Source organism: Tursiops truncatus, chromosome 19 (genome assembly GCF_011762595.2).
Source record: "Tursiops truncatus isolate mTurTru1 chromosome 19, mTurTru1.mat.Y, whole genome shotgun sequence".
In the NCBI taxonomy this organism is placed as follows: Eukaryota; Metazoa; Chordata; class Mammalia; order Artiodactyla; family Delphinidae; genus Tursiops; species Tursiops truncatus.
In genome coordinates, this window is record NC_047052.1 from 58165711 (window position 1) to 58177951 (window position 12241).

General features: G+C 52.6%; 1 protein-coding gene across 2 annotated transcripts; it reads left to right on the forward strand.

The window, feature by feature from the left end:
* The first annotated feature begins 902 nt into the window (after nucleotides 1-902).
* Nucleotides 903-12234, forward strand: LOC117309052 (uncharacterized). 2 transcript variants are annotated; one of them, XM_073796766.1, is made up of 4 exons: nucleotides 903-1026; nucleotides 5649-5738; nucleotides 7291-7859; nucleotides 8625-12234. In XM_073796766.1, the coding sequence occupies exon 4, from the start codon at nucleotides 11290-11292 to the stop codon at nucleotides 12232-12234; it is 945 nt and encodes a 314-aa protein (XP_073652867.1). In that variant the 5' UTR covers nucleotides 903-1026; nucleotides 5649-5738; nucleotides 7291-7859; nucleotides 8625-11289. The 2 variants fall into 2 exon arrangements, with proteins under 2 accessions (XP_073652867.1, XP_073652866.1); XM_073796765.1 differs by having other exon boundaries at nucleotides 8706-12234.
* Nucleotides 12235-12241: the final 7 nt, after the last annotated feature.

The window sequence follows — 12241 nt, forward strand, 5'->3', positions numbered from 1 at the left end:
AGAGCATCAGACAAGTCAAGGATACCTTCCTTCAAGGTTTCAAAAAACAAAAATAGGGCTTCCCTGGTGGCGCAGTGGTTAAGAATCCACCTGCCAAAAAAAAAAAGAATCCACCTGCCAATGCAGGGGACACGGGTTCGAGCCCTGGTCCGGGAAGATCCCACATACTGTGGAGCAACTAAGCCCATGAGCCACAACTACTGAAGCCCGCGCGCCTAGAGCCCATGCTCCACAACAAGAGAAGTCACCGCAATGAGAAGGCTGCGCACCCCGACGAAGAGTAGCTCCCGCTCGCCGCAACTAGAGAAAGCCCGGGTGCAGCAGCGAAGACCCAACGCAGCCAAAAATAAATAAATAAAACATAAATTTAAACAAACAAAAAACAGTCAGTCAGTATGGCCTTGGCACCTGGGAAGGGAGCCTTATCATTGAAGGAGGACGGGCATTGCTGTCCCAGGAAGGAAGGCATTTAATCTTTATTTTTAACACGGACATTCTTTACTTCTGGTCAGTGCACCCTTTTCTTTAATGATTAAAGCAGATATACAATGTGTGTGTGATAGGCTGCAAACAGGCTTAAGTTTTAGTTAGCATAAAAGTAAAGTTAAATCGTGTACAAGCCAGAATGACTTCCCCGTACCTCAATACATGAAAATTTCTTCCATTAATACTTATACATGTATATGTGTGAGGAGGAAGAGGACATAAAGTACATACGTTGCATATCTAAAAGGACACAGGAAACTGTGCCTGTCCCTGTATGTCCAGTCCTCCAACCCCCCCCCCCCCCCCGGGGAAGACGGACTGACGCGTCCCCACGCTCTTCCCTTGGCGGTGCACTTGGACTTCATTTCCCAGAAGGGCCTTCACCCTATGCCGGCTGTTTCTCAGGCACGGAGCGCGCGGGGCCCGCTGGGAGATGAAGTCCCCAACCACCGGCGCTGGGCGGAAGTGGCCTTAGTGAGCCTGCACAGGGCGACATGCGCGAGGGTGGGGGCGCCCCTGGGGGCGCCCCCCGACTCTGTGGTGAGTTCGCGGTCCCAGCGGGTTAGCGGTGCGAGTGTGAGGAACGGGGAGGCCCGTGTGTGCAGGCGGTGGGGCCCAAGGGGCGTGGACCGGGGCGGCCGGGCTGTGGGGGAGGGGAGAGAAGAGGCGGTGATGCGCGCCAGGGGGTGGGGGTGGGGAGCGACCTGTGCTGGCAGTTGAGACCTCAGGTGTGCATCCGAGCCCGACCCCGCATGTGTGACACCGCCTGTGTATGCAGGTGTGACCTCAGGTGTGTGCCTATATGCCCTGAACCCGTAGCCACCACTCCCCCGTTCACCTCCTCCCCAGCCCCTGGCAACCGTTAATCCACCTTCTGTCTCTGTTCTGGACCTTTCATATACATGGGGTCCTACAATATGTGCTTTTGTGTGTGTGCTTTTCTCACTGAAAGTGATGTTTTCCAAGTTCATTCATGTTGTGTCGTGTATCGGTACTTCATTTTTGTAGTTGACTAATATTCCATCGTATGGAAATAGACCAGTTTGTTTACTCAAGCATCACTGCTGTGAACATTCACACACAGGTTTGTGTGTGGACATATGTTCTCAGTTCGGGGGACTGAGGCAGTTGGTGTGTCCCAGGGGAGCCCATGTGTATGGCTGTGGCCACACCCACTCCCTGCTGCCTGTGCTCAGCCAGCAGTACTTCATTTACGAGAATCCCAGCCCTGGGCCCCAAGGTTCAAGCCAGAAGCTTGGAGCCCCACTGCTGTGTGAGAAGTAGACTCTGGGGACAGGAATCCATCCCTGCCAGTGTCACCTACAACCTAGCTCCTCAGCCTGAGACTAAGACGACTATCATGTATCTGGTGAGGCCAAGCAGTCCAGAGACCGAGCAGTTGATGGAGCCCGAGGCACCAGGTGAGGCAGAAGGCAGGGTGGTGGTCACAGGGCTGGACATTTTTCAGAAACCAGGTCTCCCTCAAAATATGCCCTTCTCCTTGCCTTCCTCAGCCTAGCCCAGACCACCACCTCCTCACAGGTCTCTGCCACCCTTTGCCCCTTCCACCTCTCTCCACATAAGACTGGAGGGGTCTTTAACCCTGAATGGTGAGGCCACCCCTCCCCTTAAACCCTCTGTCACTGCCCAAGTCATCAGAGCAGGGTCAGCAAACTCTCCCTGTAAAGCACCAGATAGCAAGTATTTTGAGCTTTGCAGTCCAAGAGGCAAAATCAAGGATGTCATATAGGTTCTTATCTAACAAGAGAGAAAACACACATCCACACTCTTTTCTTTTTTCCTGACGAAATCCACGACTTTGTTGATGGACACTGAAATCTGACTTTCATGTAACATTTGTCTTCTTTTCACCTTTCCCCACCCCAGCCACTTAAAAATGTAAAAACTATTCTTAGCTCATAGACCATACAAAAACAGGCAATGGGGCCGTGTTTGCTGACCCCTGATTTGAAACAAATTCACACTTCTTTCCATGCCTTCCAGGCCCTGCATGACCTGACTTCTACCTGTTTTCCTGGCCTCCCCTATGGCTCTCCCTTTGCCCATCATTCTCCTCCTCCACCCCACCGGCCACTCAATAGGGTATAAGCTTAGCCATTCAGAGGCCTTCCCTGGCCACCCAAACCCACATTACGCTTTTATGTCTTACCACATTTGAACACTTTACACTTGTTCCCATTCATCACAGACTGTAAATTTCATGATGTGGTGCCCAGTCCGTGGAGTACTTGTTAATGAATGAACAAACAGCCTCCCACAAAAGGTATTATTACCCCATTTTACAGATAGAAAACTGAGGCCCCAGGGGAATTGAGCAGCCCAAGGTCACCCATCAGGGAGTGGTGAAGGTGGGTTTGATCCTAGATCTGACATACTCCACTTACCCACCTCCCTCGCTTAGCAATGACACCAGGAGGAAGGGCGCACTGGGCCCCAGGGATCTGCTCACCACTCTCACCCCTGTGGGGAGGGGCAGAAGGCCTCAGTCAGCCGTTCCCTCCTGGGAGTCTCTGTCGGGACCTGAATTCAAGGCAGCTGGGACTATGATTTTCATCCCTCTTGAGTACTCGCCCACCTGGTAGCTCCACTTCATCCCCAACCGTCCCTGTAACAAGGGATCCTGAAAGGTGCCTTCTGCTGCTGTCACCCATAAGCCCGAGAGAGCTTGGAGCTGAGACTTCAGACTGTTACACAGCATATCATTCACTTTGTACGAAGTTCAAGAATAGGCACAACTCCTGCGCTGTCAGAAATCCCAGCAGTAACCACCTCCTGGCTGGGGAGGGCATTGCCTGGAAGGGAGCCAGGAGGGGTCTGTCCATGGTGCTGAAACGCCCCAGGGCTGAACTTTCCAACTGGTATCTTTGAGCCACGTTGTACGTATTGAAATCTGAATTAAATAAATAAACTTAAAAATCACAAATCTAGTTTCTCAGTCACACCACCTGCGTTCCTACTGCTCAGGAGCCACATGGGGCTGATGGCTGCCAAATTCCATCCTCACAGAAGGCTCTAGAGCTTGATCTGGACGATGGTTGCACAGTGTGTGCTTGCTCAGAACTCATTGAGCTGAGCCCTGATATCTCTCTTTTTAAAAATTACTGTTTTGAAGGCACAGACTCAAGTCTGACTGCCTTGTTTCAAATCCCCACCTACCCATTATTTGCTTCACAACCTTAGATTTAACCCTTCTGTGCTCCTGTTTTCCCCCACCTGTATAACAGAGGGTAGTGACAGTACCTGATTGTCCCCACATTAGGGAACTGGGCCAGTGTGGCCCAGAGAGCCTTTGAGAAGCTCACGGGCTGGGGGTGGCATGGGGCTGCAGCTCAGGGACTCAGCCTAGGCTCAGGGACGGTTTTAGAGGCAGGGTCTGAGGCCCAGCCCCCAAGCATCAAATCAGAGGGCTGCTTTCTATGGATCCCTGAGCCCCATGACCCCTTGCCCAGCCTAGGAGCCAGGCAGGGATGCAGGGTGTAAAGGTAGTGTGGCCTTGGGCAGCAAAGACCCTGTGCGCTGTTCCCGTGTTGTGTTTCATTTCACAAAGACTTTTCACAGCCTAATGCTGTTCATCCTCCCGGAGACTGTCCCTGCTGTACCTGAGAGGAAACAGGCCCAGAGCAGGGATATGGGGCCAGAGGTCCAGGACTTCCTGGTCCAAGCGTGCATCTTCCCCGGGTCACCCTGGATCCATGGTGGCTGTGCAGACCCCTGCACCAGAGCCGAGGTGGTGTGCCACATCCCCAGACTAATTCCAGGGGCACAGATCACCCCGTCCGTCCATGTGAACTCAGGCGTCTTCCCCTCTTGATGCCTCAGTTTCCTTCCTGTCACATGGGTCAGGTAGTGTTGCCTCACTCGTAGGGGCAGAGTGAGGATCAAGCAAGCTGATGGAGGGTTCCCACAGCAGGCCTGGCACATAGCAAACGTTGGGGGCTGTGGTTCTGTGAGCCCTGGAGGGCGAACAGGAGGGAGCAGGCCGAGGGCAGGCAGCACAGGAGCAAACGCCTGTGGGAGGGTCTGGTCGGGGAGGGCCAGGGTCCCTGGGAAAGGGGCCACTGGCTGGCAGGGCTTCTGGGTGAGGGGACTTTGGGGCTGCGGTCCCTGGGGTCTGAGGGCAGATCTGGCCTACCTCAAGCCCCTCCCCTGCCCTCCCCCAGCTCCTCCCTCTCAGGGGAGGATCAAGGGCCATAAGCCTGAGGCCCAGGACACCACATTCCCGTCAGATGCTGTCCGCGTGAGTCTCCAAAATGCCTATGTTGTCAGCAGGCACACCCGTTTCTGCTCCTGCTTCTGCGCCACTTCACCTGCGAGCTGGACTGGAGCTGCAGCCCCCAGGGAGGGTGGGTCCTGGGGCAGGGCCAACCTCCTCCTCTCCCTCCCTTCCTCCTCCTCTCTTCACCCCAGGGTGGAGCTCAGTGACTCTGTCACTAATCGAGGGCACCTTGGGAGAAACCCTGACCCTGGGGAGATCTGGGACGTGGGGTTCTCTGTGGCCACACTGTTTACCAGCCAACACCCAGGCTCATGACCACATCTAAAACTAATCACCCCCAGCGGCCCCACCTCCAAATACCTTCACATTGGGGGTTAAGGCTTTAACATAGGACTTTGGGAGAGACACAAATATTCAACTGGAATCACAGCACCCAGTATCAAGGTGATAACAGCGCCAACTCTTGGCTTGGGCCACTCAGCGTGAGTCCCCCCACTCCCTCCCCCATGACAACAGGGTGTTCACATCCTGCTGTTTCCCATGGGACTGACCCCTGTCAGACATAGCCCCTGGCTGAGCCAATGTGTGTGGGATGTTTCAGAGCCAGTGACGTTCAAGGACGTGGCCATGGACTTCACAAGGGAGGAATGGGGGTTGCTGGGCCCAACGCAGAGGATGCTCTGTGTGAGTGTGTGTGTGTGTGTGTGTGTGTGTTCATCCCCTGCCTCATGCCCGGTCACTCACACCCAGATGTGTCCTTGCTCTGTGTCCCCAGCTGGGTCCCCTTTGTACAGACTGGATGCCTCTCCCTGAATCACCAGGGAGAGGGCTTTCCCATGCCTCAGGGCACACACTGCACTACTGTTCAGCCTCTTGGGACTGACTGACTTGTAGCAACCCCTTCCTCCTTTGTCACCATGGACAGGACTTCCTGATTCCAAACCAGATGTGATCTCCAAGCTGGAGCAGTGGGAAGACCCGTGGACTGTGGAGAGAGACGTCCCAAGAGGTCCAGGTAAGTGAAGGAAGGTCTCTCTATCTAATCATTTTTTAAATTAAATTTCGTTTTTTCTCTCCCAGCTTTACTGAGGTGTAATTGACAAATAAAGGTTATATATATTTAAGGTGTACAAGGTTGTATTTTGACATACGTATACATTGTGAAATGATGACGACAATCAAGCTATTGATTCAGAGTTACCTTTTTTTTAATAAATTTATTTATTTTTTTATTTATGGCTGCGTTGGGTCTTCGTTGCTGTGCGCAGGTTCTCATTGAGTGGCTTCTGTTGTTGCGGAGCACGGGCTCTAGGCGTGCAGGCTTCAGTAGCTGTGGCTCGCAGGCTCTAGGGCACAGGCTCAGTAGTTGTGGTGCACGGGCTTAGTTGCTCCGCGGCATGTGGGATCTTCCCAGACCAGAGCTCGAACCCATTTCTCCTGCATTGGCAGGCAGATTCTTAACCACTGCACCACCAGGGAAGCCCAGAGTTACCGTTTTTCACCATAGTGAGAACACTTAAGATAAACTGTCTTAGGACATTTCAAATATACGATGCAGTATTATAACTATAGTCACCATGTTTCAGATGAGTTTATTTCTCCTCCTGGGGCAAGGAGGTGGCGTGTACACCCAACAGAAAAGAGCCAAACCCCTTACTCATTAAGCAGTCAGTCCCCCCAGCCCCTGACAACCACTAATCAGCTTTGTGCCTCTGTGGAATTTTTGTATCTGGCTTCGTTCGCTTAGCATAATGCTTTCAAAGTTCATCAACATTAGCACATTATCAGCACTTTATTTTTTGTGGCTGAATAATATTCCATCGCATGGATAGACCACATTTTATTCATACAGTCTTCAGTTGACAGAGAGTTGGGCTGTTTCCACATTTTGGCTGTTGGGAACATTCACATACATACAAGTTTTTGTTTGAGTGCCTGTTCTCCACTCTGCTGGCCAGGCCCTGGTCCGGTGAGGGCGTGGCTGTGCCCCTCATGGCATCTGACCAAGGGGATGGCTCTCGGTGGCCTTGGCCCGTGCCTTTCTCTGTTCCCTTCTACCGTTTTCCTTCCTCGCTGTGCAGAAAAAGGTTAACACAGCAGGTCTGAGGCTGCTGTCCTTGGAAGGGCCTGATGCAAGGCTGGCCTTTGGCTGGTGTCTGAACTTGGATTTCGGGAGCGTGGGGTTCTCACCACTCCCTAAATGGTAACAGCGGCTCACTGCGCCTGAACCGTGCGTACCAACAACATGGTTTATACTGAGCACCTGCGTTCCTCCTGGGAGTCTGGAATTTTGGTACGTGCTCTGCGGTGGGTGCCCTTCCTCAGATGCAGGAGCCTCTGCTTGAGGCCGCAGGTCCGGGCCAGCAGCTCGTTCTGTTGTCCAAGTCAGGCCGCTGGGGCTCTGTCCCCGCGCAGATTGGCAGTGCACGTTCAGGTCGCTGCTTGAGCACGTTTCTTGCTTACATTTCAGAATTTTAAAAAAAGGTATTTTTTTTTTTTAGTCCTTTGTGCCTTGCATTAACTCGGGCCATGTGGTTTTCTGTTTCCCACCCCACCCCCCAAAAAAGGAAGCTCTGTGTGCTGAAACGTGGTGTCACCAAGTCCAGCTCTTTAAAAACTGTGTCGCTCCTCAGCTTCAGCATGAAGACTGTTGAAATCAGCTGCGACGGTGATGCCGGTGTAAGGCTTCCACACTGTGTGAGCACTTTGCAAGTGTTGTCCCATCTCATCCTGTCAGCGGCCCTGGGATGCAGGCATCTCTATCCCCACTTAGAGCTGAGATTCTGAGAGGTTAAACTGCTTGCCCAAGGCCAGCTGGAAGCCATTCACTGTTCAGGATGGAAATATTAGATGTAGCAGATAAGGACAGCGTGGTGGAAGTCCATCCATCCCTTTCAGCGGACACCAAGACGTGTGGAATATAAAGCCCCCTTGAGTATTGGGAGACAACAGGAGGATTGGGTCCCATCTGAAGAAGCAACTCGAGGCAAAGGCAGCGTGGGAACTGGGCAGCCCTTGCTCAATCCAGACGTCGTTGGTGAAATGCCTGCTGGGAGCCACGAGCTTGTTCCCGTCACAGAAGGGGGCCTTCCACTTCCTGTACAACTTTGCTCAGGGCTTCCCTGTGGCCACCAAGGTAAGAACCAACCTCAAGCCCAGCCTCGAAGCCCCTGCACTTCCCCACAACGGCCCACCTTTCCAGGCTCATTTCTCATCATCTCCCAGGCAGCTTGCAGTGACCAAACCTACCTCCTTCCGGTTCCTTAGACAGCCCAGCTTGTTCTCGTTTCCTGTCCTCAGCATCAGCTCCAGGGTGACTCCCTGAGCAAGTCAGAGGCCCGTGGCCCCCTCGGGCCCCCCCCACCCTGGCAGCACATCCCTTGTGTGGCTTTTGCCTGTGTCTTTGTTCAGAGCCCCCCCCTGCCCCGGGCCGGGAGCCCCATTAGCACATGTCCACGTCTCTGTGTCCCTATCTCCTGGCACGTCACGTATGGGGAATGCGTGAGTGAGCCAGTGAGACACCGAATACAAAACAACTACTGGGGGGTCCCCCAGACCACCGTGTGGTTTGTGGACAGGGAATGTTGCCTGCCATTCCAATAGACAAAGATCAAGCCGTCAGCCAGTGCATGCCTCCAGACGGCGAGCCCTGAGGGGAATTCAGGATGGAGAAAAACAGGAAGCATTCTGTGGATAACACAGAATGCTATCCATTCTGTGCTTTGGATACTGGCCTAGATAGTTAAGATACATATCTAAGGAATAATTTCAATGAACCCAGACTCTTACATCTTCCAATACATAGAAAAGCACTAACGTTATTAACTTGAGGTGTCTGTTCTTCGCGATTAGCAGTAATCTTTTGATGTTCGACTACATGTTTTGTTGTTTGTTTTTCCAGCAAAAAGACCTCTATATCCTGGCTCCTCCCTTACCTCTTTTTTTTTTTTTTTCTTCGGTACGCGGGCCTCTCACGTTGCAGAGCACAGGCTCCGGACGCGCAGGCTCAGCGGCCATGGCTCACAGACCCAGCCGCTCCGTGACATGTGAGATCCTCTCGGACCGGGGCACGAACCCGTGTCCCCTGCATCGGCAGGCGGACTCTCAACCACTGCGCCACCAGGGAAGCCCCCCTCCCTTACCTCTTTGAACAATGTTACTGCGAACATTTCTGTATAAGATTTTGTGTGGACATATGTTTTCATTTCTCCAACTGTTTTCCACAGAGGCTGCATCATTTTACATTTCCACCGGCAATGTATGAGGGTTCTGATTTCTCCACATCGTCACCTACACTTGTTACCTGTCTTTCAGATCACAGCCATCCTCTTGGGTGTGAAGTGGGATCACAGTGTGGCTTTGATTTGCAATTCCCTGATGACAAAGGATGTTGAGCATCCATTCATGTGCTTATTGGCCATCTGCATGTTTTCCTTGGGGAAATGTTACTGTCTTTGCCCATTATTATTTTATTTATTTATGTAGCCACACTGTGTGGCTTGCAGAATCTTAGTTTCCCCACCAGCGATGGAACCTGGGCCCCCAGCAGTCCTAACCACCGGCCCACCAGGGAATTCCCTGCCCATTTTTAAATTGGGTTATTTAGGGGCTTTGTTGTTGGGTTATTTGAGTTGTAAGAGTTCTTTATATATCCCGGATGCAAGTTGTGTTTTTGTGTGTCTGTGTGTCTTTATGTGGGTCTGTATGTCTGTGTGAGCCTAAGTGTGTGGCTGTGTCTGAGCAGGTACAACTTTGCCTCCCCCCATGGACATGGAGAAGCAGAGGGCGTCATGGTCATCTGGGAAGAGCAGAGGGTTTATTATCTCCGTGTTACAGAGAAGGAAGTAGAAGGCCAGATAAATGAAGTCATTTGCCCATAAAAGAGTTAAGAGGCAGAACTGGGAATTGAATCAGCTGGGTCCCTCTCCATAGCCTTTGCTTCCTACTGCACTATGCTCTTTCTTATCCAGTGGCTCTCAGCCTTGTCTGCACATTAGAATCATCTGGAAACTTTTAAAAGTCTGGATGGGGACTTCCCTGGCAGTCCAGTGGTTAAGACTTCACGCTGCCACTGCAGGGGGCACGGGTTCGATCCCTGATCGCGGAACTGAGATCCTGCATGCCGCATGGTGTGGCAAAAAAAAAAAAAAAAAAAAGTCTGGATGCCAAGGCCAAACCCAGACCAATGAAATTAGAATCTGTAATAGGCAAAATAATGCCTCCCCCGCCCCCCCAAGTTGTCCAAATCCTAATCCTCAGAACCTGTGAGTATGTTACCTTACATGGCAAAAGGGAATTTGCAGATGGGGAAAGCATCCTGGATTACCAGGTGAGTCCAGCGTAATCTCAAGGGTCCTCATAAGTGAAAAAGAGATGCAGGAGGGTCAGTCAGAGAAGGGGATGGAATGATGGCGAGGCAGGTGCACAGAACAAGGAACGAGGGCAGCCTCTAGAAGGTGGAAGAGGCAAGGAAATGGATTTCTCCCTTAGAGCCTCTAGAAGGAACACAAATGCCAACATGGTGACTTTAGCCCAGTGAGATCCATTTTAGGCTTCTGACCTCCAGAAACCTAAGATAAGACATTTTTGTTGTTATGAGCCATTGCATTTGTGGTAATTTGTTCTAGTAGTGATATGAAACTAATACAGCCTCTTTAGACACAAACCAGACCAGTTAGCAGAGCCAACTTCACCCGTGTGTATAATAGGAAGAAGGACATGATGGTTCATCGAAGTGATAAAATAGGAACCAGGAAAATCTGGCGTTCCCTTCACTGGGGGGAGGCAAGTTAGGCTTGGAGGCAGGGAGGTATCAAGGCAAGTGCTGCAAGACGTCGGTGACGTGAAGCTGGGCTTGGTGGAGAGGGCAGGGCTGGAGGGTGGGAAGCAAGAGCTGCCAGAGAGAAAGCCTTTGGTGGTGCAAAAAGGGAGAAGGTCATGGGCAGAGTTGACAATCTGGATGAACCGACTAGGCTCAGTAATTGCCTGGTGTGCAAACGGGGCTCAGTGCAGATGTGGTTTATTGTTATGATTATTGGGGTGGGCATCAAGGGGCTGTGCTTTTGACAACAGAAGTGGGACAGCAGAAGGCAGAAGACCACAGAGAAGGCCAAGAAGACCCAAAGAAATGAATGCCACCAGTGCCACCCGCAGGCCAGAGCCCAGCACTTGATGGGTGAGGTGGGTCTTTGTTGGGGAAAGTGAAGGATTCCTTGGATTAGGGTGCCCATGGTGTGCCTACCAGTGGTCAGGAACTGCAAAGGGACCATTTACATAAAATATCCGGAATAGACAAATCCCCAGAGGCAGGAGGCAGATCGGTGGGTGTCAGGGGCTGGGGGCAGGCTGCTAATGGGCATGGGGTTTCTTTTGGGGGTGATAAAAGTGTTCTGGACATAGATAGTGATGGTTGCACAGCCTTGTAAAGATACTAAAAACCACTGAATTGTACACTTTAGAAGGGTGAACTGAAGGTATGTGAATTACAGCTCCAAAAAAATGGTAAAAATTTTTAAAGGGGAAAAAGAAAATGGAAAGAGGGCCAGATAAAGAGGCACTGTGACCACATGGTTGCAGTGAGCCACACACATGACATACATGATGCACACCTTCCCACAGCATCCACACCCCTCACCCTCCTCAACACCTCACCTCCTCACACCCGCCTCACCTCCTCACACACCTCTCACCTCCTCACACACCTCTCACCTCCTCACACACCTCTCACACCTCTCACCTCCTCACACACCCCTCACACCTCTCACCTCCTCACACACCTCTCACCTCCTCACACACCTCTCACACCTCCTCACACACCCCTCTCACCTCCTCACACACCCCTCACACCTCCTCACACACCCCTCACACCTCTCACCCCCTCACACCTCTCACCTCCTCACCTCCTCACACCCCCCCTCACCTCGTCACACACCTCTCACACCTCTCACCTCCTCACACACCTTCACATCTCTCACCTCCTCACACACCCCTCACACCTCTCACCTCACACACCCTCACACCTCTCACCTCCTCACACCCCCCTCACCTCCTCACACACCCCTCACACCTCTCACCTCCTCACACCCCCCTCACCTCCTCACACACCCCTCACACCTCTCAACTCACACCTCTCACCTCCTCACACCTCTCACCTCCTCACACACCCCTCACACCTCTCACCCCCCACGCACCATGCATGGTTCCGCCTCCCGCACACCCTCCAGCCGGATCATCCACACACCGCCACCACTGCCCCACAAAGTCACGGCCGCTGTCCCCACGGCTCACGCACCTGGCCGGACTACAACTCCCGGCGTGCCCCCCGACTGCTGGGTGTGGGCGACGCGGCGCCTTCTGGGAATTGTAGTCCAGGTGGGCGGGCAGTCGCACGAGCCGGGGCGCCTGAGACGCGGCGCGTTCTGGGAGCTGTGGTCCCAGCTGGCGCACGGACTCCTCATTCCAGCGCCGCCGCGTCGCCTCCCGTAAGCGTCCGCCCGCGCACCAGCGGGTGAGGTGGGT

Coding starts and splice junctions, on each gene's coding strand:
- LOC117309052 (XM_073796766.1), top strand. CDS start 11,290: ATGGTTGCAGTGAGCCACACACATGACATACATGATGCACACCTTCCC.